The sequence below is a fragment of the Seriola aureovittata genome, chromosome 7 (assembly GCF_021018895.1).
Source record: "Seriola aureovittata isolate HTS-2021-v1 ecotype China chromosome 7, ASM2101889v1, whole genome shotgun sequence".
NCBI lineage: Eukaryota > Metazoa > Chordata > Actinopteri > Carangiformes > Carangidae > Seriola > Seriola aureovittata.
The window spans coordinates 14,384,015-14,411,352 of record NC_079370.1 but is presented as its reverse complement, the minus strand read 5'-3'; the positions used below and the strand labels follow the sequence as shown (position 1 = coordinate 14,411,352).

At 41.9% G+C, this 27,338-nt stretch overlaps 2 protein-coding genes across 4 annotated transcripts; one reads left to right on the top strand and one right to left on the bottom strand.

Annotated features, from left to right (window-relative positions):
• Window positions 1-782: 782 nt before the first annotated feature.
• On the bottom strand, window positions 783-20,780 carry setd2 (SET domain containing 2, histone lysine methyltransferase). 2 transcript variants are annotated; one of them, XM_056380396.1, is made up of 22 exons: window positions 20,354-20,780; window positions 18,717-18,838; window positions 15,977-15,998; window positions 11,795-15,873; window positions 11,542-11,673; window positions 11,025-11,153; window positions 10,619-10,742; window positions 10,426-10,503; window positions 10,235-10,332; window positions 9,907-10,039; window positions 9,387-9,521; window positions 9,127-9,255; window positions 7,901-8,974; window positions 7,735-7,783; window positions 7,291-7,660; window positions 6,426-7,164; window positions 5,966-6,091; window positions 5,104-5,240; window positions 4,903-5,014; window positions 3,514-3,588; window positions 3,229-3,330; window positions 783-2,590 (listed from the first exon to the last, which is right to left on the bottom strand). In XM_056380396.1, the coding sequence occupies exons 2-22, from the start codon at window positions 18,743-18,745 to the stop codon at window positions 2,429-2,431; spliced, it is 8,034 nt and encodes a 2,677-aa protein (XP_056236371.1). In that variant the 5' UTR covers window positions 18,746-18,838; window positions 20,354-20,780; the 3' UTR covers window positions 783-2,428. The 2 variants fall into 2 exon arrangements, with proteins under 2 accessions (XP_056236371.1, XP_056236372.1); XM_056380397.1 differs by having other exon boundaries at window positions 18,729-18,838.
• A 1,238-nt stretch (window positions 20,781-22,018) lies between these two features.
• Window positions 22,019-27,096, top strand: rbm12bb (RNA binding motif protein 12Bb). Of its 2 annotated transcripts, none has more exons than XM_056380620.1 (2): window positions 22,019-23,895; window positions 24,674-27,096. In XM_056380620.1, the coding sequence occupies exon 2, from the start codon at window positions 24,696-24,698 to the stop codon at window positions 26,658-26,660; it is 1,965 nt and encodes a 654-aa protein (XP_056236595.1). In that variant the 5' UTR covers window positions 22,019-23,895; window positions 24,674-24,695; the 3' UTR covers window positions 26,661-27,096. The 2 variants fall into 2 exon arrangements, with proteins under 2 accessions (XP_056236595.1, XP_056236594.1); XM_056380619.1 differs by having other exon boundaries at window positions 22,026-22,150.
• Window positions 27,097-27,338: the final 242 nt, after the last annotated feature.

Genomic DNA, 27,338 nt, shown 5'->3' with positions numbered 1-27,338 from the left:
ACCGCAGTCATATAAACATTTCTGTCACTTACAGTTAAGTGTAAACCCCACTTGATGGATTGCACACCGTGGAAGCTTGGACATATTTGGAATATATTACCCCATATCAAGGGATTTAGTGTATAAGAACATTTCCTATCCAAAACCCTGAGGGAAATCAGTTAAGAGGTATTTAATAATTTGAGGGTGAAATAAAAATAAAAACTTGATCCCAAATATTGTGGAGGAAAGTTTTCTCTTTCTCTCAGAGACACAATCTCATTCCTGCTCCCACTCTGCTCTGAACTCAGATCTGTTAATGATCTCTTTGCCTTCAGTTTTAAGTGGGAGCAGGCATCTTGCATGGCCTAGGGCAGCGTTACATGCCGTCAGACACTCCAGACGGGACTGCTTAACTGCGGTCTGGAGCACACAGGCTACGGAATGTGCATACACTGAGAGGGGGGTTGGGACAGAGGAGAAAGGGGAAGCACAGCAGCGCCTCTCTCCACTCGTCATGGGTCTCCATATTTAGAGTGCACTTAACGTCTCTAATGAAGGCAGTCGATCACTTTGATTCCCTTTACAGGGGCCAAACATCTGGCTCAACACTGTGGGTACGTGCGATAGTGGCATTCATGCCATGTGCGACCCTTATTAGAGGAGTGAGACAATCTAAAATGGGATTGAGTACGCACTCAGCAGTTAATCATGTAAGAGAGGTCAGTCACATTTGCTTAGATCTGTTCGAGTCTATTTATCTGACACCCGGGAGAACGCAACTCAACTGCTCGGCAGGGACATAATTTTACAAAAAAGTTTATTATCTTTTAAAATGTTTGTACACTCGGTATGACAATGTGCTTACACAATACTTACAGTAGAGTAGGGTGAAACTTTGTACATAGAAAAATAATAACAAAAAAAGAAATAAAGAAAACATGAAAATCTCCCCCACCACTGAAATAAAATAGAGGGCTGTGAGTCAGTGGGGTCCTAAGTTTGACGGACTGATGTGGTAACTGCATCAGGAGGGCTGAGCTGGTGAGGATGGGTGGGCTCACTGTGCTCCCTGACCCTAGTCTCCTGTGTGCAGCTTTGATAATTTTACACATTATTTACACTTTAAATCATGAAATGATAGTCCTTTTACAAAGTGTCTGCTTATTTAAACATTCCCAAAACTATTATTCAATATATTCACATATAAAGCAATGTACATATGTTGGAACTTTGTTTAATGCAATTTAATAGGCTGCAACAAATTGGTAACCTAATGCTAATGAGACTACCTTGACCACTGTAAAACTTGGAAATAAATGTGTGACAGTTTGTGGAGCGACCTAAGTGTCTCTAACTTCTAACTAGGACCAACAGTGATAAAAAAGCCATAACACACAACATGTTTAGAAAATGTTAAAACTTCAATGCTACAACCTTAATTTTCAGCATCATTCCTGTGAGAAGAGGAAACAGAGCAGAACAAGTTGGGAAAGGAGTTGGACAGGAAATGAGGAAAAATTTGACACACAGCTAAACAGCACATCAAACATAGCATTCAAACCCTGCTCCCGTTATTATACATAAATCGATAAAAGACATGGAAACATTAATCTCTAACCCCTTTGCCAACCTGCTAGTCACTGGCTGATCCCTAAGTGTATTGTGAGTAAAAGCTTGTCCCAGTAAGGGCATATTTCTTGAAGCCAGAGACATGAAAAATGAAGGAATTTCCATAAGGATACCACTCTGACCTCAGCCTATATCATGCATCCATAAAACAACAGAGGCTCCAAAGTCTTGTGGTTAAGAAAGGCAGGGTTTGAGGAGTGGAAGCTTGGACCTCCACAGCCCAGTTAAAAGCAGCACCAGATACAGAGTCAGTGGCAGGGGGGTTGGTTGAAGCGTGCACAAGAAAAAGGAGGCTGGGGGGTGGGGTGGGGGGGCTGGACTGTTCTGTTATTGATCCATTTTTTTAACGGTGGAAAGTAACAAAGAAATTTGATGTGTATGATACCAAAGCTGATTCCGTTGAGTAATCCTCATTCAGGGCTAGAAGAGTTTAAAAAGTGGAATTGAGGTGATCATCTCGGGAACATTTAAGAGCCACAAATGGAAAAAAAAAAAAAAAAAGCTAAAAATCAAACGGTCAGTGAGAACATTAGTCTCTATAGCACCCCTCAGTGTCGTCCATTGAAAACACTGCACCTGGAGTCTCGGGTCGTTCAGCAGCACTCGAGTCTCCGACAGTCTCTAGTATGGGGCTCCTCCATGATCCATGGGGCCTGGAGAGCTCCTGTGCAGTGCAATTCTTAGTTATAAATACAGGTAAGAAACTACTTCACGGTTCAAGCTGGCCAGTTCATTACATGTAGGAGTGAATGGAAAGGCAAATCTGTGCTTCTCCTGTGTTAACACAGAGCAAGTATAACATCTGTGGCCTCTGAGGCTAGTACACCTCTGTGTCCTCCTTGGGCCTGTATACAGAGCCAAATCTCTGCATGTACTTCTTGATGTATTCCTTGGTCTTGTGCTTCACATTCTCGTTACACTCGAGGTCCTCAGGATTCTTACAAGCTTTCAGCTCCTTATTCATAACTCCATGAGTTAGCTGGAAGATTGAGCAGAGATGAGGAGTTAGACATGTTTCTTGTCACCAGACTACAGTAAATTATAAAATTACAATGTATATCTAAGTTGTGGCAGAATGGGTGGATGGTTAATTCTCTTTTAGTGACTTTGCCCTTTGTAATTGGAGACAGTAAAACACAATCTCTAAATGAGTGAACCCCAGCTTGTTTTTCTGTTTATTGTGCCCATGCCCTCAGAGTCATGGCATGTCCGAATTGCGCTCAGTGCAAACCACTCCCCACATACACAATCCATGGACCGACTGGGAACCATAGAAAAAAGAATGTTGTCCTTTGAAGAAATGCTGGTTGCAAAGAGTTTTTCGAGAGGAATGAGTAAAACAAAAGAGAGGCAGATAATAGTTTACATGTACAATATGTTCTTAGTCTCTTGCAGAGACAGAATACAAAAACATTTGGCTGGAGAAAGAAATCGTGGGAGCTCAACTATTTAGTTCTGGTTTGAGGGAAACTTTGAAAACTTTTCCTTTTAAGTTAAAAGCTGACCAATACTCTCATTGTGCTCTCACCATGTAGAGGCCGGTGAAAGGTTGCAAGCTCCTCTGGGATTAATGGAAAAACTAACCGCGTGTATAAACATCTTACTGCTTAATCGTACCTTTCTAGCCAGGTGTTTGAAGTCTTCGGTGTTGCTGATGCGTCCCAATTTGCAGTCTGGCTTCCGATAAGGATTTAAACATTGCACGATGAACTGGGACATCTGAGTAACACACACAAAAAAAGACATGTAAAGAGAAGAATATGTCAAAACAAATTAGAACTTGCATGGGTAGATAGAAGACATTCCCTTCAGCGTAGGCAAAGGTGTAGAGGTCTAGAAAATTGAAACATCTGGAGTTAAATAACATTGCTGCAAACACTGTTTGCAGAGACTGCAGCTTACCTCTTTCCGAAATGTCTCTTTACTCTTTTTAGCCAGTTCACTCGAAGTGTCAGCTTCAGCTGTCTTCGTGGAGAACTGTAACAACATAATAGCAGAGTGAAATGATTTGATTAAAATGCTTGATTGCAAACAAACATAATTTGTTTCACATTGAACCCTTGGCTTTGAAAGTGTAACGTGTCACAAACAAAGTCTCATCAAATTCTACTTTTTTCATCAGACTTTTTCTTAGCTATAGGGGAAGACAGCATTACCATGTCATACAGACATCATTCAGCTGAGTAATTTCTCTACAATAATAACCACAAGTGAGGCCCCACCTGTGCACCAGCTCAATCAAACATGGCAACTGGCTGCAGAACAGTAGCTATCAAGGTCAGTGGGGCATCAAACAGCACCTGCTCAGCAGCTACTTGACAGAAAGCAGGGATATCCTGCCAGGATGCTGACTCTCCAGCCTCAGCCTTCAACAACAAAGGCAAGCAGGCAACAGCTGACTGGCTGCACCGACAACAAAGTGGTGAGGATCAAAAGCAAGCACAAAGGTTTCACACACACAGTGCCAGGGACAAACAACCAGAAACAGTAAAACTGAACCATGTACAAGCAGGGCATATGCCATATTTTTAATGCTGGACATGGACACCACCACTGTGTAAACACACATGCTGGGAAATGGTCCATGACCTTGAAGCTGTACTTGGCAGAAAACTTTGCATAAAAACATGGATCTCTACATTTCAGTTTCGATGTTTGGTTTTTTTTTTTTTAAAACTGTTACATCTAAAAAAGACAAAAGGGACAGTTATATAGTTAAGAAACCGCAAATAAATGAATGCTAGGTCTTCCAGATGGTTTTTATTATCCTCAAAGTTAGGATAAAAATGAAGAGGGAAAACAAACGAGGCAGAGGAAGAGGAGATGAGCAAAGCCACCCCTCCCTGCATGGCCTTGAGGCTAAGGGACAGACAGCTGAGCAGGGGGGTGGGGTGAGTGGATTCTCTTTTCAAATCTCAAGCCTCTATGTAGATTCTGATGAGGCCATTTTGCGAGGAGTCATCTGCGAGAACATAAACAGTCACTGAATGTGGTGTTGTGCTGATGTTTTTTTTCTTTTTTTCCTCCTTGAGACACATCTGAAAGTAATCACTAGTGCAGCATCTTCAATTACCTCAAGGAACAAACACTATAATCATGTTCTGCATCCAAGCACAAACTTTCTGGGGAACCAAACAAAAAAGTGAAGATGATTCTTCGTCATTGTTAAATGAAGGAACATAGTTTTCTCTTCACGGTTTTTCTTGTATACAAAAAAAAAGGTCCGGTGCACAACAACTACACACATTTAAGGTTTCATAAGACACTAAAAACGATAACTTAAAAGCTCACCTTGGAAGGATTCTCATCATACGTGGGTGTTCCCAGGTCCATTTCAGATTCATGGTCCACACTAGTGTTGTCGCTACTTCCCTCCCAGGTTGGAGGGTCCCACTGTGTTTGCCTGACAGGCAGAGGGAAGTAATGTGACATAAAGATACATACAGGGGGTGTTTAGAGGCACAGACACACACTGCATAGACGCATCGCTACCTTGTGACAATGTGGTAGTAGTAGATCTTCCCTTCAGGGTCTCGAGCCACTTTCCAATTGGGAGGTAGGACGATAGTTTTGGGTTTAGGGGGAGAGGGAGGAGGCAGGTCTATCACATTGTTGGGTACAATCATTTCCTAGAGAGGAGAGAAGAAATAGAAAAGAAGCATCAGTAGCAAATCCATGTAGCTTCACTTCTAAGTACCAACAATTTCTTTCGGGTTTAGCTAAGAGAAAAAACCCAATTCATAGGCTACAAGTTTAATGATTGTAGTTGTAGGTGAGTGTCACTTTGATTGTTATTTACAAATGGAGCCCACTGAACCCTTTCTTTTATTTGTTCTTAAGGCACTTTGTCATTATATGAGACAGGTCTCAAGAGTTGCATAATTTAAATGTCTACTACCCCCTTGTGGTCACACTGAGACATCAAAACCTCATGTAGTAAAGGTGATTTGTAAAAATGTCAAAGACCCTTGAAACTGTGACGTCAACTTCATAAAAATCGCTCCAGCTTTAAATCAGTTCAACTTAAATGCAACCTCATGCTGCCAAAAAACATGAATCCCATACAAAACCCTGAAATATATGACAGATTTTTAAGCGATCCTACCTCTCTGCCCCTTTTACCAAATCAAAACCACCTCACCTCTCCTTTTCTAATATCCTTTTGGGAACAATTTTGAAATATCCCTCACTGTGTTTTGCCTCATTATCCCGTTTCAACTGGGAATACATCACATTGCAGAAGCAAAGACACAAGTTTAAACATCAGAAATCGTCAGTCAGAGATTACAGATTAGGAGTAGATTTCTTTTCATTCCAAATGCTTGAGAAAATAGATGGAACTTGTATGCATTACCTGTTGCACAGTTTGGGATGTGACAATGGTGGTGACTGTGCCTCCCTGCTGCACCACCACTCCCTGTTGATGGCCGGGATACACCGGCTGGCCATGCAGGTAGCTGGCTGTGGGTTCAGTGTACGCCTTCAGAAACACAAAGTACAACCAGATCAGACAGGTACTCTATGTATTCCAGATTTCTATCAAGTACAGTTGTGCATGTACTGCATTGCATTGGGTTGGGTTGTAGCATTCAATAAAAAATGAAATACATATTGTGGATTCAAATTTTATATAGTGTAAAAGTGTCTATTTAATGCAAAACATTCTATATCTATGTTCACCCTTAATATGAGGTACTGTATTTCTTACATTAATGACAAAAATAAATGAATCTCTGCTTTTCAACACTGATTATTATAGAATATGAGTACAGTAAACTCCACAGCGGATATTGGACCCACACGAGGAACCCTACCTGTATGACTGGAGTGTTAGTCTGAGGGTAGGCGGTGGGGATACTGTAGATGGTTTGGCAAGGCTGGCCCTGGTAATAGATGGCTGTCTGTGTCTGGGCCTGTGCTGGAGCTGGAGCTGTGGCATACTGCTGTGCTGGCTGGGTCTGCACAGTCACTGCCTGCTGAGTGGCAGGGTCCCAGAGAGTGGTGTAGCTCTGCTGGCTCTGTACCTGAGGGGCCGTCTGGGCTGGTACAGAGAGGACAGCTACACCTGCGTCCTGAGTTGCTACAGTTGGCTGGGCATACTGCTGGGGGTTTCCAGCTGCGAGGTTGGTGGTGGTGATGTGCTGAGAGAGATTAGAGACTGGAGTGGCTTGGGAAGTGGAGGATGGAGAGGTAAGTCCCAGGTCTGAGATAAGTCGCTGAGGAGGAGTCTGATCATAGTTCATGGTGGGTTCAACTGAAGGGGTAGGGAGCAATACTTTGCCTGCATTGGGGTTGGTGGGATCCACAAAGGTCTGAATGGGATATCCAGGGGGGTAGGTTATATAACCAGGGCTGGAGGCATAGGCCAGAGCAGGGTCATAAGCCATAGTTTGAAGCTGCTGCTGCTGCTGCTGTTGAAGCTGTTGTTGTTTCTGGGCTTCCCTCTGAGCAACCTCCTGCTCAAACAGCTTTCTGCGTTCCTCTGTGGACAGTTTGTTGCGCTCCTTGCCACTGACTCCTCGCGGTGTCTTGTTGCTGTTAGATGGGTCAAACCTTGAAAATTCAGAGAACAATACCACAGCTGAATACCAAAACTTTACCATGTTATGCAGTATACAAAAGTTTTCACTGCACATGGAAGACACTTCACAGTGTTCCCCCAGGGACGAGAATTCTTACCGTTCTTCAGTGCGTCGACTGCTCCTTTCATAGGATGACGGTGGAGACACAGAGCGTCTCCTCCGTCTGTCAGTGCTGCGGGGAGTTTTGTCAGAGACTCGATCTCGATCACGATCACGGTCACGGTCGCGGTCGCGATCCCGGTCACGATCCCGATCCCGATCCCGATCCCTATCCCTATCTCGATCCCGATCCCGATCTCTGTCTCTGTCCCAGTCTCGATCTCGATCTCGATCTCGATCTCGATCTCTGTCTCTGTCTCTGTCATAGTCTCTGTCTCGTTCCCTCTCCTTCTCTCGCTCCCTTTCACGTTCTCGGCTCCCAGAAGTGTTGCGTGGTGTCAAAGCTGTGTCTCGATCTCGGCTGCGATCTGTGAGAAAATCAAATCAGTCCAAACTGTATGGAAATAATTCTGTGCCAAAAATCAGCAATGAACTAACTTACCATTTGCTTCCTTTTCGACCTGACTCTTCTTTGGTATTCTGTACACCTCCTGAAAGGACAAGCATAACTTTGACTTCAAACTTCAGATTTCAATACCATGCAAACAGATTACAAACAGAAAATGGGTAATACTTTACATTTTTATGCATGTTTGACAATGTCTCACCTTTAGATCCTTCCAGCTATCCAGAAGCCTGGCAGCCATGCCGCTAATGTCCAAAGTACTGAGCGGGGGCTCCTGACTCCTCTCACTCTCCACATCTGAGACACCTTCCTCCTCATCCTGAGAAGGAGTTCCTATCACTGATGGGTCCACAGGGGCCACTGTGACCTCAGAGGGCATACTGACTTCTGGGATCTCAGAGCTTGGGGGAGCATCAGTGGTAGATTCACCAGGTTGCACTTCACTGTCAAGAGGAGCCTTCTCAGGCTCTTGTGTCTCTGCCTGTGCTTCCATCTGCTCTGAAGGCTCCTCAGGTGGAAGTTCAGAAACACCTGTTTGGATGGACTGACTCTCTGGCTCAAGAACTTTTACAGCAGACTGGTCACTTTCCAGTTCAGCCTTTTCTGTCACTGCCAGACTGGCCTGCTCCTCCACACTCTCCTGTTCCTCGCCAGTCTCCTTTGACTCCTCAGGTTCATCCTTCAGACCCTCACTTGTGTCCTCTTTCATCTCAGTGTCCTTCTTCTCCAAATCCAACTCCACTTTGTCTTTCTCCTCCTCAGTTTGAGGTTGGGGCTGAGTGCTAGAACTCATCCCTGCCTCTTCCTGTTTCTCCCCTTCGACCTCTTTCTCTGACTCTTCCATCGCATCTTTTGTTGGATCTGTGGCTTCACACACTGGTTCTGCCTTCAACTGTTTGCCGTCAGGGAGTCCTGCGTGTGAGTTTTCATCTTCCTCCTCATCATCATCTTCCTCCTCCTCCTCCTTCCCATCAGATGCTTTGCTAGCATCAGAGAGTGCACTGTCTAGACTGTTTTCACTGATGATTTTAAGGCGGCGGTACACAGCAGGTTTGGAGGTGTCACCATCTAATTCGGGTCCCATTTTGGTGGAGGAACCATCAGGAGTGTTGAGGGGTGTTTGAGCACGGGAGGTGTTCTCACTGGAGTAGCCATCCATCTCAGCAGGGTGAGGGAGAGTTTTTGTTTGGGCCCATCGCTGAATGAAGGTCAGGACTCTGCTCTCTTCCAACATGTTCTTAGTTGAGATGGGAAGCACAGCCAGCGTCTTCATGATCTGTGAACAAAATGTATAATCAGTGATCAAACAGCAAATAACTGTATTTATGATCATACAGGCTTTGAGGGATTTAACAATTTAAACAAAGGAATGTGACCACATTATGGGTGTGATAATAAAAAATAAAAAAAATCAATGACATAATTCACCTCTAACTGCAATTTGATGTTGTTTGCACTGTTGCCTTTAGCTTCAGAAAGCTCCACCATGAAGATCCACAGCAGAGACAATCCATGATGGTCCAGGAACTGCTTCAGGCATGACGGATTTTGAGTATCCTGTGCAAAACAAGCATATTACCTACTGCAAATGACAATAACAAGTAAGGTCTCAACTTTCTAGCTAAATCATAACAGGAGAGTAGTGCTAACTATTTTGTGAAACTAGTCGTTAATCACTCAGGTCATACTTGTATGAGCTTGAGACAGATGAGTTTCTGCTCCATGGTCTCCACTCGGACCATTAGTCTGCAGAGAGACACCACCTGTTTCTCATCATACAGGCCTTCTCCATTCTCCAGTAGCGCCTCCAGTTCCTCATCAACCTGTGGAAGGACAATATGGGTATATATAGGTTATTATTGACAGTGTTGTTAACACATTTCGGCATGTATTAATACAATTTACAACTGACATCATGATGGCAAATACGTAATGGTAATGACATGGGAGTACAAGCTAATTCATAAAGTTACAGTTATTGATTGTTATGTGATTAGCCCTGTTTAACTACATTACCATTATTACAATTAACCATTTTACCATACTAAAAAATCAAACATTACTAGGCTCTAGTAGCTTGTGATAGGCATTAGTACTTTTGAATACTACAATATTCTGTCTTTTGTGTTTGCAAATAATTGCTCTCCAGACAGTTCACATTTCAAACAGATGACAGAAAGAATTTCAAATATGACTGGAAGAACTGACCGTGGTGAGAGCACTCTTTCGACTGCGGTCTTTCTTCATCTTCCCTCCAGCTGCTCGAACACTAACTCTGTTCTCTCCACCCAGGAAGCCTCTGCAGCTGGGTGCGCCACAGAAGCATTTCTGTGCTTCTTTGCTGCAGGGTTAAATAAAACAAAGGTGAAATCACCAAGATAAAACCACCAGTTTAATGGTTAAATAACCTCTTGTTAAGTCCCCTAACTATGTGAACAAATAGAACATATCTACATCTATTGTTTTCACACATGCAATAAAAGCATAGAGAGCAGAAAATACAAGTTTGAAAAAAATAACTGCAGAGAAACAGTACCCGTATCTCTGGAACTGGTAATCAAATGTCAGTTCAGTCCCTGCAGTGACGGCCTTGGTGGTGAAGAACCCAACTCTAAGCTGGCCATTAACGGTCCACTGAAATGGGGTACAAAATTACCATCAGTTAATTCAGCTTTTAGCAGGGTAACCTGAAAAGTAATATCAAAGGGCAATCTTTTGCCACTGTACCTTTTGGGTCTCACAGTTGGGCTCGCAGCTGTGGTTCATGAACCGGGAGCAATTTCCCTTTAACGTTGCATCAATGATCTGAAAAGACATAATACAATGTCAAGTACTTCTGCCAGCTACTTTACCTGAGTCATTAGACCAGATTGCAGTTTAAATATGAACATTAAGTGTAATGTGTTGCATAATTTCTTACCTCATTATTTTTTAGAGACATGAAGTAGTAATGGATGTTCTTATTGCGAGCATATTCTTTCACTCTTGTTTTGAACTCCTTGTGGTCCAGCACCTCCCCGCAGTATTCCAGTACAAAGGTGTTTCTGAGACAGAAATAAAAACAAACCGGTTTGAAAATCGTCCTGTCTGTGTTTTCAACGATAACATTTCAAAACATTGACTTGCTCAAACATTGCATATTTTGGTTTAGGATTGCAATTATTTTTTTAATGTACAAAAGGAAACAACATGAGCACCTTTATCATGTAGCCTACTGTAATCCAACAGAGTAAGCAGCCACGAAATAACTACTACTGTTGGAACCTTTTAATGTTAAATGGTAGAAAACATTTAAAATGTGGTACTGAATACTTAAAGAGGCTTACGAAGTCAAGTCTTTAGCTGCCCGTAGACCCCAGCCTTTGTCTTCTGTGAGGATAACTTCAAAGTCTGCATGTTGTTTCATCTGAAAGCGTCGATTAGAGCAGTAGACTCCATTTAAGCATCGTGATGAGCTGGAAAGAAGAAAAAATGTATACAAAAAAAAATGACAATGTTAAGGTCAAACTCTAAAACATTTGTTGACAAAATCTGTAGAGTTAGATAGTAAACAAAATGATTCATACTGCCTCTTTTCTTGTCTTATTTGGAGCACCATGTTACCAGATTTCCTACCGCTTAAGCATTATATTTACATTTACATCAACAAATATAATTTGTCGGGCTCTCGAAAATGAAATGAAACGGTATGTGAACAGTACTCGTCTATGGCCTTCTTTACTAATTGTGCGATCCTTTCAATACTAACGACTCAAAATGTGTTTGTTGTATTTTCGGGTTTGCCTGACCTATCCTAACCTCTTACATGTTGTGGTACAGCTTTATCAGTAATAATCAACTTACCACTCAATCATCAGCAGCCGATTTAAACAGTCTTCCCCACATGCCAATACTCCCCTTGAGCGCTCCTCTCTGGGCAGCACTGGGCACTCACACTGCATCCTCTTTATATCTCGATGAGATTTGCTTTTCTTTCTGCGAATAAAAGTATAAAACTTTTAAAGCTCAAACCTGAAAGTACGTAAGTGTTTTATTATGAGGTCGTTCATTGCTTAAACAAACATCGCTTATCCAGTCAGGCTGGATAACATCTTACCTCTCAGTCAAGTAGAGGTTCTCCTCAATCAGGTCAAAGTAAGGGGGCATCTTTTTAGACTTGGAATGCTCTTTCCATTTATTGGCATCTTGAAAGTCCTGCAGAGTGAGTGATGGACGTTGCGCCTCAGCTTTGACAAGAGTTTCCTTAGAGATGTCAATATCTCCTTGACGCTCCCTTTTGCCTGCAGGCCCAGCCTCTGCCTCATTGTCTGAATCTGACTCAATCTCCGGACGCCTTTTCTTGGGAGGGCCTCTCCCTCTGTGGGGTCTAAAATTGTCTTCTCTAGGGGGGTCAGGCACAACAGAGCCCCTACTGTTGCTGCTTATTTCATGCCCTTGTACAAAGCTTGATGACCCTGCAGTGTTAGGTCCATTCCATTCAACAGCTGTTTTACTAAGATCTGATGATTTATCCCCACTGTAGTCGTCATGGTCATTAGTTAGAGAGTCAGGATGGATTTCACCTGCTGGATCCTGATAATGTTCATGTGCATGGAGGTAAGGTTTTCTGCTAGTCTGCATGTTTGGGGATTGATGGTTCCAGATGGCATTATTCTGCCTGTGCTCCTGTCCCTTGGGAGAGTTTCCCACCAACTTAGTGTTTGTTAACTGTGGCCCATGACTGCTATCAGGCTGCTGGTATGTACTACTTGGCTGCTCTGTTTGCGAAAACTCCCAACCCAGGACGAATCCATTCTTGTCATTGATATTGTCAGCATTGGAGAAATCACCTTGTTGATAATGGGAGTACAGCCGTTCACCTCTGCTACTTAAAGTGTGCTGTTTGTGCCCTTGTTCACACTGTCTGGAATTATCAAGGCTGTGAGCAGGATCTGTGGCACTTCCATGGGCACTGATACGACCGGCCATGTAAGGCAGGGCACTGATGGTGCTGGAACCCTCAGAGTGACTGGTGCTGTCAATCATATTGCTCTGGGATTGACACAACATGCTGCTATTGGATGAGTTATTTACACCAGCACATGGACCACTGCTCTCCCCAAATACAGTGGAAGGACTCCCCTGTCTTTGTTGAGAGCTGACTTCATTTGGGACTTCACGGGTATTCATGTCAGCTGTTATATTGGCATTGTGCAGTTCTGAAATATTCATAGGACTACAGGAAGCTCCCATGTCCTTGGTATCCATTGTTAAGGAGGAATTCTTTGGCACCACCACCACAGAGTGCAATCGTTTTATAGCCTCACCACAATCGGAGTCGTACTCCGAGTTGTCACTATCACTGCCCTCACTCTGTCCTCCTAATGCATCCTGATGAAGTGATGTTCTCTTACTCAATTTGTTTTTGTGACCGCTGTCCTTTGATGTTTCATCGTGGTCATTTCCATTCCAACTGTTAATCTTTGCCGCTGCATCAACCTGGGATGTATCATTTATGTGCAGAGGCTCATCTGTGTTTGTTTTTTGAGAAACAGTCAGTTTTAAGTCACAGTGGTCAATGCTGGTGCTTGCTCGTGAAGGCTCACTTTGGTCTTTGTATTTATCGATCATGGATGTGCTGTCTGAGCCGACCTCCTGCTTAGAGATCTCAGTCTGCTTTACCAGTGTGGAATGTGTTTCAGGTTCTGGTTGAATATTATCTTTAATATCAGAGTCTTGTTGGCTATTGTCTTTAGAAAACTCAATTTTTTTGACAGAGATTACTTTTTTAACAGTACGCTTACTCTCTGCACTAAGCATCCTCTGTGAATTATCACTCTCTGAGGTGTCCTGCCCAACAATATCCCACCGGGACTTTTTGGTATTACCGCTGCTCTTTTTAACGGTATCTATACTTTGCTGTCCACAAGTGTGCTGGTTCTCAGGTTCAGGACACAGTGACTCCAATTTTAGCGGCACACTTGTGTCAGACTGTTTCTCGACCATATTCAGCTCAACAGTCTCTTGTTTAGTGTTCTGCTGGACATTATGTGTAACAGGTACATCCGCTGTATCAGGTAAGGACTTTGGCCCTGGCGAACAGCCAAGCACTTTCTTTTCCTGGCTGTACACTATACTTTCAGTACTACTGCATGAATATAAGACAGCTGCATCTGAGTTCACATGTGGTTGATCAGAAGAAAGGCTATCCTTCACATTGGTCAAGTTTTCCAGGGAAGCATTTACATGCTTTAGGCTTTCACTTGAGGTTACAGCTGAGGTATCTTTATTCTCAACTTCAAGACCTGATTTCGTTTCTTTTGCTCTTGTAGATGATGGTTCTTGCAAACCCTTTTCAGTACATGAAACTATCTCCTTAACATCCTGATTACCAAGTTCATTTCCATGTTGATGGGAATCTGATTTTTCTTTTTCACTCTGAGAACAAAGTTCTGTGGTGGTTGCACATGACGGTGCTTTGCTGGAACTGTGAAATATGTCATCTGATTGTCTATCATGTCCAGTGGTTTTCACAGAAGATCTAGAAGGGGTCATCTGTTTCGAATCTGGTCTACTGGTTTTCTTTAGGGAGTTTTTACTCTTCTCCTCTGAGCCAGAGCTTTTGTCAGAGCCCTGTGATGATTTTCCTTTATGATCTGCCTCAGAGTCACTGGAACTGCTTTTTTGGCATTTTTCATGTGTTTGAGAGTGGGTATGCATACTGGAAGAGGAGGATTTGTTGTTGGTCTCTGACTTGTGATGGATGCTAGGTTTACGGTAACTGGAGTCCAGATCAGGAGAGCACTTACGCTGTGAATCAGAGTCTGATAATCGTTTTGAAGTCCTTTCAGATTTTGATGATTGTGTTCTTTTATCTATCTCTGAAGAGTGAGGAGAATCTATAGATTTTGAGACTTTCTCTGATTTTGAGTAAGAGGATGATGATTTTGACTCTTTATGTGAGCTTGAATGGACAGACGATCTACTCGAGTCACTTGTCCTTGTCCTTGTTTTCCTATGGTCATCCTCAGAGTCAGAACTGTCCCGAGTTCTGTCAGTGCGAGAACGAGAACGTCTTCTCTCTCTGCGTGGCGAACTCCTGTGTGATCGGCGGTCAGAGTCGTGATAGTATGACCTTTCAGAGCGTGATCCTCTGTCACCTCTGGACCTCTCTGATCTGGAGTGGGATGAACTTGTTCGAGACCCTCTTGATCGAGACCGTGATCTAGACCTGGACCTTCTTCGATCTTTGTCTGATCGAACCGAGCGTGATGATGTGTGTCTAGAATCACGGTCTGATTTGGAGTAACTAGAAGACCTTTCGTGATTCTCTGACCGCTTTGAGCAACTTTTTTCCTTCTCCTCCACATGTGAACCAGAGGAAGACTTTTTTACCTCTTTGCTTCTGCTGTCGGAGTTTGTTTTACTTTTGGAGTCAACTGATTTGCAACTGGAAGACATCTGGACTGAATCTCCATCAGATTCTGAGCCAGGGGGCGCACTATTAGACTGGGACCTGGTTTTCCTTTTGTATACCTTATCCTGCTCAGTACTGCTGGAAGTCTCTCCATCTTTTCCTGAGGAAGCAGCGGGCTTCTTGAGGCTCGGGGTTAGCCTCGTCTCAGAGGCTTCAATGTGAGCATTCTCAGACGGGCAGACATCAACGACATTCTGAGGCTGGGGTGTTGGGAATTCAGTTGCACTCTTACTTGCTGACTTCTGCAAAAACTGCAATTCAGGGGAGAGCTGCTCCTCTGGCATAAGGGATGTTGGTTTCTCTTCAGTCACAGAGACACTGAGAAGTTGCTTCTTGAAATGCATCTTTGCCAAGTCTGGTTTCAGTTTAGTGGCTGAGGAGACTGGTGTTTGAGAAGGTGTCTCTGCTATTGATGTTGGCACCACAGGTGTCTGCTTTTGTTCAGTTTTGCTGTCTGTACTCTGCCCTCCTTTGTCTGAGACTGACTGTGACAAGGCAGCCTGAGGTTCAGCGACGGTCTTGTCAGGGCTGGCAGGGATGAAGAACAGGCTCTGCAGTGGCTTCTTGGTATGCGAGAAGCTGAAGGACACTTTCTGACGACCCTGATCCTCTAGGTTGACCTTCGTCTTGGTCCCTTTAGGCAAGAGATGGTTGGACAGCATCACTCTGGGAGACAGGCTTTTCATTAGAGCTGCCTTGGATAGGCCTTCAACCTTTACCTGCAATAATAGAAAAAAGAACACAAGTATGTGAAATTAGACATAGTGGTTGTATCATAACAAATGTTGCTAAATTGCTCACTAGCTTTGTGTTAAAACTTACCGAGGCACCACTCCCCTCCTCTCTGTGGTTACATCAGACACCATGGGAACATGAAAGAGAGAAAAGACAAATCAATTTGCGCAGTTCATATAGAACTAGGTAACAACTTTAAGATACTCAGGGAAGATAAGAGAAAACAATTCTCAAGGTAACCTTGCTGGATGTGAACATGCCCCTCTTTAATTCTGTTTTCCCTTGTTTTCCCTGTTCTTAAAGTGCAAAAGGCCATTTATACAAAGAATAAGCATGCTTTAGATTTGTCTCAGAGATTAAATTAGGAAATACTAATAGAGTGAATTTTTAAATCATCTCAAACATTTCATCTAAACCACATTCATTTTTTTTTTGTGGTTTGCGTTTTTGAGTTCCACAGGAAATAGGAGAAATGGCTGACATGCAACAAAACCAGGGATGGATTCCAATTCAGAGCACAGAAGTCATGTCTTAGTTTGTGTCTAGGCTACTTGCCCAACTTGGCACAGTGACAGGGAAAGAGACAGTGACTGAAAGAAATGGATATAAATGAAAGGTCAATGATAGAAGGTACTCCTGTGCTATCAAATTCATTGGCCAATAAATGTTATATATACTGGATGACTGGAATAGCTGAAAGGAAAGAGTAGGTGGCCACAGTAAACTCAAAACATAAATGAAAAATGTCTTACTAATTTAAACAGAAGAATACTTGTATAGTTCCCTTTTATTTCTGAACTTTTTATGTTGGATGATACTGGTGGAAATCAAGATTTTGCTCAAAATTAAATAAATGCTCAGGATTTAGAGACCAAACATACCCAGTATGGCTGCTATGTATTGGGAAAGCTGCTTTTTAAAAAGTAAACAAAAACTAGCTGTATCTGCAGACAGTATGTGGTCAGTGGATTGAAATGTTTTTTACAACATGTATATATATATATATATAAATCGTTTATGTACATGTATACGTGTACAGTATATGACATACACACACACAGTGAGTGTGTAGTTTGAGAAATGTTGCACAAAAGGAAAGCTGAATGCATACAAGATACACAAGCCGAGATAAATCGATAACAGCAATTTACCATTTCAGCAGTGTTTTTCAACTTGAGCAAATGACTTACATTAAGTTTGTGATATTTCTGCTGAGTGTGGTCAAAGGATAGTTTTACAGACTTGATTTTAAGTATACAAGAAAAACCAACAAAAAACTAACTGCAAACAAACTGTAAACAAAACATGGAGTATATTTAGATGATCTATTAGCGTTTTTCCATCGCATAATACTGACTCGGTAGACACACAAAGCTACGTGACATACACACGAACAATGGAAGATAAAGAAGGGATATCAAAAAGAGAAAAATCTGCACCTCCTCAATTGACCCTGGGGAGGTTTTGTAGGTTGCCATATTAAAAGTAACCAGTGGCAGCATGAACAGCTTCAAATCCTGAGCAATGTATCGAGTGCATGGTCGAAACTATCTTAACAGGACAAACAGAATGCTGGCACTCACAGATAAATAAATTCATGTTTAATTTGTTTTTTTTGCCCCATGTTAAACAGGAAAATTATGTACCCGTGAGAGCTGGCATTTTGTTTGTCCACCCATACTAAAAGTACAGTAAAATAACAAACAAAAATGTCACAGGCAGTGAGCGGTATACAATTGCTTGGATATTTAAAAATGGCACATTTGTTCAGAACGTCCCGTCTCACACAGTGATGACACAGTAGTGACAATTATTTCTGACCAATCAGTAGTCTCTAATGTTTTCATGTCACCTTTTTAGTATTGCCTCAGCTTGCTTGGAACCTCAGCGGAGGTAATACCAAAAAAATAACAGGTACCAGGTCCTATCCACAATTTTTGCCCAATGGAAAACAAAAAAGGCGAGTAGTTGAGTTAATTTGGGCCGGTACCATGCAGCGGAAAAGGTCCATTTTACAAGGGTGGAAATAAACAAATTACAAAAAAACAAAAACAAAGAGGCACAGAAATGTTGACTATTCAACCTGTAAAAAAAGGAATAATTGGGTTCTTGTTCCTCTTTCTGTCCTATTAAAGTATGCATGTTTTCCTTAGGGTAGGCTCAATATGGGTGCTAGGCAACAACTGGGTCATTTAATCCTTTAGGATTTAATTTCTCCTTTTTCTGTGACCTTCAAAACGAGACACTTCTGCGGGGACATTCAAATATATACTAAGGGCTATAACAGGCAGCCTAAAATCAAATGATTAATGGACTGGACCTACTAAACATAGAACTTCACCTTTATCAATTCATGCAGCAAAAGTTTTTTTTTTTTCTTACACAAAATACAGGAATGTTATTCATATGTAGTTTCCAAAACCAAGCATTGTGTTGATATAGTCATTTTGTTCATGCAAGAGAGTTACACCATAAGTCTTCACTTTTTATTTAGAGGCATTTCTACCTTGGCATACTACTGCTTGTCAAGACAACATGTTTTCTAATGTCAAATTTAAAATAAAAGCCAAAGACTTTTTGCAGAGGACAGTCTTGTATTCTTGATTGTCAAATAACTGTCATTGTACAAATAATGACAGAGCCTTGGGCTTGGGATGATCCTGAACTCAAAATCGTTTACCAGTAAATAGTTGCAAGAAAGATGTGCACATACTGCATCCAAAATAAAACACAACTTGGTAACCACACTATACATATTTCCAAATTCATATCAAATGACTCAAAACAAGAGTATACACTTTGAGTTGCATTCTTTGCTGTCTAATACCTGATCTCTGACCTGAGTAGAGTGTCCATTGAGAAACTCGTCTAGGATTAGTAGGCCTGAAGAGGCTGCTGGCCAAGAATAATCCAAATCAGAGAAATGAGCCCTCCAAAGTGACGGGACACCTGACAAAAAGAAAGATAGGGTTGCAATGAACTGAGTCTCGCATGTCCACAACATCTTACAGCTAGTCTTTCAGGAACTTTCATAATTTTGACATCATCAGCATCTAAGAGAAGTCCTTCAAATGCAGAAATTCGGGTTTTTGTTTGACTCAATAAATATAGTGTTTAATGATGTACTGTGTGCAAAAAACACTATATGTGTGTCCATTTGTGTACACCAGGTCAAACAGTAAGTGCTGTCACATGCTTTCAGCTGCTGTATTAACGACTTTTTTCAAGCTCCCTTCCTAAAATTCTACTTATCTATCATTGCAATGTGGCAGACCCCTTGCACGTCTAAATGAGTGTGTCTGCTCTGACAAAGATTTCTCTCACCTTGGCGGGCTGTTTATCTCTACTGTCGTCGCTTTAGTTGCATCTCAGCAACAACAAAAATAAAATGTTACATTCATCTGTGGCTTATAAATAGAACTATTATGAGCGAAAATACAAGAAAAACATGGATGCAGGGCGAGGAAAGGGCATGCATCTCATTATGAGACATGTAAAGCGCAAGCAAATGGCCTACAGAAAACAAAGTGTGTCTGCATAGTGGGGATTTCTATTAAAGAACACATCGACATTCTTATGAAAACAAACTGAGTGCTTTGAAGCAAATTAGTAAACTGACTAGCGCATGGCCTGTGCGGGAGGAGTGGATGCAGCCAAAACATGGCCTTTAAATGGATGAATCTACCTACTGTGAAAACGAGTAGAGGATGTGCAGCAAACCTACCAATTTCGTTAAATATTCTATCACGACGTACTAATTAGTCCAACTACAGCACATATATAAGTAATAAGCAGGCAGGAAAACCGAGGTGAACGTAGCTATTCGACTGTGACGCCGGTTTATAAAAAAATATATATCAGAACCAGCTAAGCTAACTTGGGTGAGCTAACACTAAAAGAGAGCTTTCGTGGGCCATCTTTGCAGATAGCGTCAGCTGGTGTTGTGCTATGTATAATTCGTAAATTAATGTTGACTAACCAACAACTGTGTGCTCGGAAATGCTATAAGTGTGACGTTTAACATAATTTCAGATCGCACAGCAGAAGTAAACAACCACATTTGTTTGTGAAAACGAAGACGGCTAGCCAAGAACTCCACTAGCATCAGTAGCTAACGCTAGCTATGTTAGCTAACTGTCGTGACTAGCAGCTAGTTGGCTAACGCTATTGCTGTTAACTTATATTTTACTAAACGCTGTTTGAGTTGTACCGAGGGTGTAAAGTCTTGGTAATTACGGTTTTCTCAACTCCTGGGGAGCTCGTTACTTTTCTAATTTTATGAAAACGCAGGAAGGGTTTCATATGCGTTTCCGTTTTAGGATGTAATGGACCCATATACTCGAGTCTGTACACCCGGCTTTACTAGCATGTTGGCTAATGATGTTTTGTCCTGTGTGTAGTGAAATGGTTTTACCAAAATCAACGTAAAACTAAGCAGAGATCATCGATTCACGAGATACTCACTTTACGACGTGCTTAAGGTCACAAGGTTCCCCCATCTTTGAAATCGCTGGTAATCGGCCCTTGGTATAACATCAAGCAACAATGTATGCCGACGTCAAATCCATACGGAGCTGTCGGAAATGATCGTCGGCTCAGTGGCTCGATCCGCTGCTGCTGCGCCCCAGCTTCAGCCTGGGTGATTCTTGGTACTATCGAGCTAGCATGGGCTCACATAGTTAGCCAAGAGTTGGAGGAGAGATCGAAATGACAGATAATCACGGAAACCAAGCCCTCAGAAAATGTCTTAGTTTGGCCAACCTGTACGTTACAATAAAACTGGCAATCTAACCCACGGGAAGGACTGTGAACATATCTTTGGGATACCTTTTATTCCACACTGGTCCTCACAGTGCCTCTATGGCTGTGGCTGCTGTGTTCAACAACATCACATGATGTGGGTGCACAGCTGGCGCGAACCCTGGAGCGCACCGCCGATCCGAGCTATCAGCAGCGACTTACTAAATAAAAAAAAATACAGAGATAAAACTAAAAGCTTCACTACTTTGTTATCAAATGGGAAGACATAATGAGCGGAGAGAGGGAGAAAGAAATGAGAGCCCGACACGGAGGGTCCTCTGTATTTCATTCTGGCTATTGAATATAAATATGTAGCACCCCAAATGTTTAAGACACTAAACGTAAACAGGATGTTCTCAAAATAATACAATGAATAGTTTTTATTTATCAATTAACTTCAACAAAAAAAAAAAGAGTCAGCAATTCGTGTTACCAACCTTTGCATTTAAAACACCAATTCTCCTAGGGTACACTTGCACTCAGTTTTTCAAGGTACTTAGCAGGTAGGTTGTACCAAGCATCTTGGAAAACTTAACCACAGTTCCTATGTGGATTTAGGCTGTCTCAGCGTCTGACTCGTTGAGATCAGGGTTCCGTGAGGGTCTCTTGCAGGAGTCTCTGCTCTTCCTGTAGCTGAAAATAGCTTTTTATGACTGGCTGTGTTTTGATGTTACTGCATAATGAATATGGGACTGATCAGACGCACCCCTGATGTCATTGCATGATGAATAAGAATCTAGACAGCTCAAGGGCCTCAAAGATACTGTTCTGTATATAGATGGAACTCTCAGCAAAACTTGGATAGTTTCCACACGGCAAATTTCAAGTATGTGTGACAAGATGCAATCTTGTTACGTCGAGATCATGACATTAAGTATTTAATGTGTGCTCCCCACACAACAATACTAGAAATCATGAGTTATAAATTGTAATTGTCTCATACGTATTCACGGGAAAAGGTGGTGCTCTCAACAGTCCTGCCTAAGCAACATACATGTTTTCATGTATGCTGTCTGATTTCAAAGCCCAGGAGAGAATGAGATGAATGTAATGTATTGCTCAGAGTTGTTCCCACTGCTCTTTACCGTGACGATACAGAGATGTTGTGGGTCAGAGCCCACTGGCACCAACTGTTCACTGCTGTGGAAGAGTGGGACTTTGACTGAATGTTACACAATTCTTGATTCGATTATAGTAAGAAATAAGGTGAATTTATAAAATAAAGTGCTTGCACTTAGTGCAACAATGTACCTCAGACACTCCGGAACAGTAGGTGGCGGTATCATTTTACTACATCCATGGGCAGCATGTATCTCACAAGTTGGTTTGCAGCTGCCATTAGCAGTAGCTGGACACTTCCCTTATAGACTTTCAGACGAGGTCGTCAAGAAGCTGAACACGATTAACCCGATTATCTCCTCTATTCTCGATTTTACAGGAGAGTCTGTGGTTGTGAATTGTGTAAGTTTTGCCGTTAGTTAGATAGCTATATTGTGGCGTTATTTGTAAAGAATATGTCCTCATCAAGCGCGAGGCCTAGCTGGCTACATAGCCAACGTTGGCTAAACTTGACATTTTGTGAGATTTGTTTGCCACCGACTTAACAAATGCATCAAAAAAGTTGCGCAGGCGGTAACCGTAGTGTAAGATTCTTTGTTTTATCATTGTAATGCCAATTAGCGTTGCGGTTGGTTGATGAAATACTGTTTATTAATGGCGACAAGGTAGTTAGCATGTACATGTGGTGTACGTGTTTCTGGTTAGCTAAGCTGGAGTGACGCTGTTCCTCAGTCAATTTGTCATGCCCGACGGATTTAACTACGTGGATCGATAACCTGGAAGCCGTAGTAAGGTGTCACGCAATTGATTTGCTAATCGGCAATGGCTGGTTTTCCCCTGTGACTGGTATTTAAGTTATATCGGCAGCTATCGGTTGGCTAACTTTAGCTGCTCTGAGGTTTCGATGCCTGAATAATTGATACAAACCTTTGCCAATTATTTGGTGTAGTATGGCATGGTATCTGGTAGCCATACTTAGCCATAATGAAGCATAATGAGTCTTAAATTGTTGTTTGGTTTCACTTTATATATTTTGGGCTTTGGTTCAAATGTCTAGAACTAAGCAGCTGGTCATATTATAATGGATGTAGTGTAAAAGTATTACAATCACGGAGCCATTTGTGAATTTCTTTCATTGCGGTGCATTAAATGCTGAAGTGAAAGTCTGACTACAGAAATTTACCATTCAGCTGTCACATAGCATTGCATTCATAAGCCATATTTGGGAACTGAACGGGGAACACAAATAATGATCAAGAATGACTGTTGTCAAACATGTCATATATTTAATAATTATTATTAATGGAAGAAGTTTTAGTTACATGACAGCCCATACACGCACCATTTCTATGTGTTTAATTCTAGTGTGTTCTACAATTGAATGGTCAAGGCCGGATGACCTGCATAGTAGTCAGTAAACAAAAAGTTAGCAAAGAAGTATCTTCAAAGTTGTGATGCTTTCACAATAAATTGTTTCGAAGATATAATGTTGAGGAATGTCAATGAGAAGACAATCACACTTGCTACGGAACAAGTGTAATACTGTATCAGTTTGCATTGGTGTATCAAGGACTAAGTGGTGCTAAGGCGAGTGGACAGACGAAGAAAACACAAGAAAAGGGGACACTGCTGTTTTCGGATAAACCGGGATGCTAGTCTCTGGAGCAGACAACAGATTGCAGAAGTGGTGTAGATTGCCAAACTGTGATCCACAACAGAATGTTTTTACTATCGTGACAGATGTGGTGCTGCTTTGGTTGGATCAAAGCTGATGCTGATGTCGCTAATGCAAATGGCTTGTAGTTAGCATGCCATGACAACAGTGACATTAGATAATGGTGTTATTGTCCTTGATTAGTAGCAGCTGTGTATCAGTTGAAGAACTGCCTCCTTCGAAGTCTGCATTTCAAGACTGAATTTATCATGGATCAACAAGGCTGTCCTATTATGAAGGCCCCACCATATGCAACGAAGAAATACTTGTTCAATCGTGGTGTTATTGACCACCTCGTTTGCTGAATTAATGGACCAAGTAAATTTTTTAACTACCATTGTGATGTGCAACACCTGTGTGCAGGATTAATGCTGGTCTTTGAGGGAAAATAATGGCTGTGTTGAGTGCTCTGTGAATTGGTGCTTTCTAGGAGGTGAGTTTAGTCTATTAGCCTTCAATCTTCCAAAGGCCTATAACCTTATCAGCTGTGTCGTTAAATAAAGAGGTGGCCTTTTGAAATGTTTAATTTGCAAGATACATATGTATAGGTATATAAGATTATATGTGATGAATTAGAATAGCTTCCCATGTGTGAGTTGGTGTAACTGTGACGTGTGCACAGCATTTTCTGCACCATTAGATAATATGGTTAATTTTTGTTTTCCAATGCCACAGTAGAAACTGATCAAGAGCAAAAAGGTAAATGATTATGGCAGACAGATCACTGTCAGACTGTTTTTTAATGGCTAGTGTTTGATGTTGAGTGATGTGATTTTTGAATATACAGATCAATGCTGTGCCATTGGTGTTATTGAAAATATCTCGGTAATGATGAAGTTGTGTGGAACTTGATTGAATGTACACTGAATAAGATTTTGGAGCGAAAGGGATGGGTTGTTCATACTTTACTTAATTAATTTGACTGCCACTTCAACACAAATGGCAGATGCTTTAAGTTGATATTGTGTGTCACGAGTTGTGGTGTCTGTTGAACTGTTATAGTTAATGTCACCAATCTGAATTTTGTAGTTTTGTCTGTTTTAAGGTGGTTTTGTGGACATTGATCGTGATGGTGTCACCTTGTCTCTGATCTCCTTTACCTCACATTGCTATTCAGATTCAGTGGTGTAATATTCGGATACAAGGAAAATGACGCTGAGCTGGAGAAGCTCTGTTGGCAATAATGCTATTCTATACCCTTCTGTCTGCAGGTGCTGTCATTTGTGCTTCAGCATGGCAGTCGTCATCCGTTTACAGGGACTGAGAGTCACAGCAGGTTCTGAGGATATTCGCAAGTTCTTCACCGGCCTCAAAATTCCAGATGGAGGGGTTCATATAATTGGTGGGGAGCGAGATGAAGCTTTCATTATCTTTGCTTCGGATGAAGATGCAAGGAGAGCCATGACACGGTCAGGGGGTTGCATTAAGGATTCACCTGTTACACTGCTACTCAGTAGTAAAGCAGAGATGCAGAACATGCTTGAAAGAAGTACAAAAGATGTGGAGCTGGATCAAAGGAGGCGATTTGAGGAGAATGCAAGACGTGCTAGAAAATCGTTGGGCCCTGAGGCGGGCAGGAGATCAGGTAGCAGATCGGGTCATACCCCTCCCCCTCAGCACCAGAGGGCTTCAAACAATAGTGATGACTTTTTGTGTGTGTTTCTAAAAGGAATGCCTTTCTCTGTGACTGAAAGGGAAGTACGTGATTTTTTCAGTGGTTTACTTATTGATGAAATAATCTTATTGAAAAATGAATATGGTGCAAACAATGGGAGAGGTCTTGTCAAATTTGGAACAAGACAGGATGCAAACGAAGGCCTGAAGAGGGATAGGAAATACATCGGGTCAAGGTATGTGGAGGTTTCCATGACAACAGTACATGATTGGCATCGAGCTACTGGTAGAGTACCAATGGTTGTCAACAGGGATGACAACTTTGAAAGGGAGAGATCACCCATTCGCAATCAGAGGAATCTTCAACATCGTGCAAGGTCACAATCACCTTTGGCCCAGAGGCCTATGGCTCCTTCTGATGATGAGTACTGTGTTTTAATGGACAATTTATCCTATACTGTTGAAAAAGAAGACATAAAAAAGCTTTTTCATCATACAAAGCTTGAGGATGACCAGATCCTGCACTTGATTGACAGTGATGGAAGAAGAACTAGATCTTCATTTGTGCTGTTCAAGAATCAGCGTGACTACTGTGAAGCCTTAACTCATGAAAAAAGACTATTTTTTAATCGGTGGGTTTATACCCGTCCAATCTCAAGAGAGAGCATGATCACCCTTCTTGAATCTCAGAGTATGGATGTGCGAGCGTCTGGAGACTCTGAACGGATTCAGGAGAGGCCTCCATCTTACCCCAGTGAACGGTTTCAGGAGAGGCCTCCATCTTACCCCAGTGATCCTTATGACTCTGAGAAAGTGTGTGTGTTTGTGCGGAACCTGCCATTTGATGTAAGAAAAGTTGAGATCATGGACTTCTTCCACGGGTTTAATATCAATGAGGACAAGGTGTTCTTGTTGCTTGACCATAAAGGTGCTGGGGTGGGGAAGGCTTTAATTCTCTTCCAGTCTGAGGCAGAGGCTATGAGGGCACTCTCTCTCAATGGACGACGGTTTCTTGGGTCAGAAGTCATGCTGAACTGCATTTCACGTTCTCAGATGCAGCAGTTGGGTGTTGAGCCCCCAATGGGACAAGAGCCAGCTGAGCAAGAGCCACTCCCACGAGAGGAGTGGTACTCGGGCAGGAGCAGCGAGGCATCCTATCGCCCTGGTGACACTGAGTACACTGACTTAAGGATGCCTCATGATGGTAATATGCCAATGACTAATGTCCAGTCTCAAGTCCATGGAGGCTGTGATTATGAACCTTATGCAGCGGGCCCCTGTGCTCCACGCGACAGGGGTAATGGTGTTCGTGACGACTCTGGCCCCTCATTGCAGCATTTTGATGGTCCCACTTGTGTAAAGTTAATCAACTTACCATTCCAAATCAGAAGCGAGGAAATCTATGACTTTTGCTATGGATATCGCATTATCCCTGGGTCTGTCTCACTGCTGTATGACCAGAGTGGAAAACCTAAAGGCTCTGCGACTGTGGTATTTGAGTCTCGTCGGGAGGCCTTAACAGCAGTAGAGGAACTGAGTGGAAGACCAATAGGTCCAAGAAAAATAAAGCTACTATTTGTTTGAGAGTGACATTGTGTGTCATGCCACTAACATGCCCTAGCAGTGTGGTTTGGACATGTACACAATGTTTATTTAAGGGAAACAATTGCCTTCTGTTTCTCATTTTGATTAATGTGGCATGGGTTCATTGAACAGCGAATTAAGTTATGTTTATTTTCCCAACTGCATTTAGTTTTAGTGATTAGGCATTATAGTCTGTTGATTTATTATTGGTTTTGTATGCAGTTATCATCTTAAAGTGAAATACTGGAGGTTTGGTTTTCTCACTGAAATATTTTTGTTTAATTCAACTTGCAACACCATGTTGAAAATTTTCATTCTACTATTTTTGTTTATTGAATTATTGTAGGTTTTTCATCACAGTTCTGTTGATGATGCAAACAAATTTTGCTTTCTGACATAAACCTGTAAATAAAGTGTTTTCTGTGTTTGTCATTGAGTATTAAGTTGGGATGTACAGTATTTTCATTTTATAAAAATCCATCAGTCTTAGAACATGACTTAAAAAATGATATGTATTTTAAACAGTGCCTCTTCCTCTGATATAAGACTTTCACCAGCAACATGTGTAGCATCCTCTAGGTTTACTTATGAGATGGATTTTGACAGTGAAAGTTGCAGTGATGCACATAACACACGATTATGCCTCATCTTTGGGTGTAAATCAGAGATTTGAATAAA

Coding starts and splice junctions, on each gene's coding strand:
- setd2 (XM_056380396.1), bottom strand. CDS start 18,745: ATGGACACTCTACTCAGGTCAGAGATCAG. Junction 10,504..10,618: donor TGTCTCTAAAAAATAATGAG/GTAAGAAATTAT, acceptor ATGTCTTTTCAG/ATCATTGATGCAACGTTAAA. Junction 10,040..10,234: donor TACCAGTTCCAGAGATACGG/GTACTGTTTCTC, acceptor TTAACCCTGCAG/CAAAGAAGCACAGAAATGCT.
- rbm12bb (XM_056380620.1), top strand. CDS start 24,696: ATGGCAGTCGTCATCCGTTTACAGGGACTGAGAGTCACAGCAGGTTCT.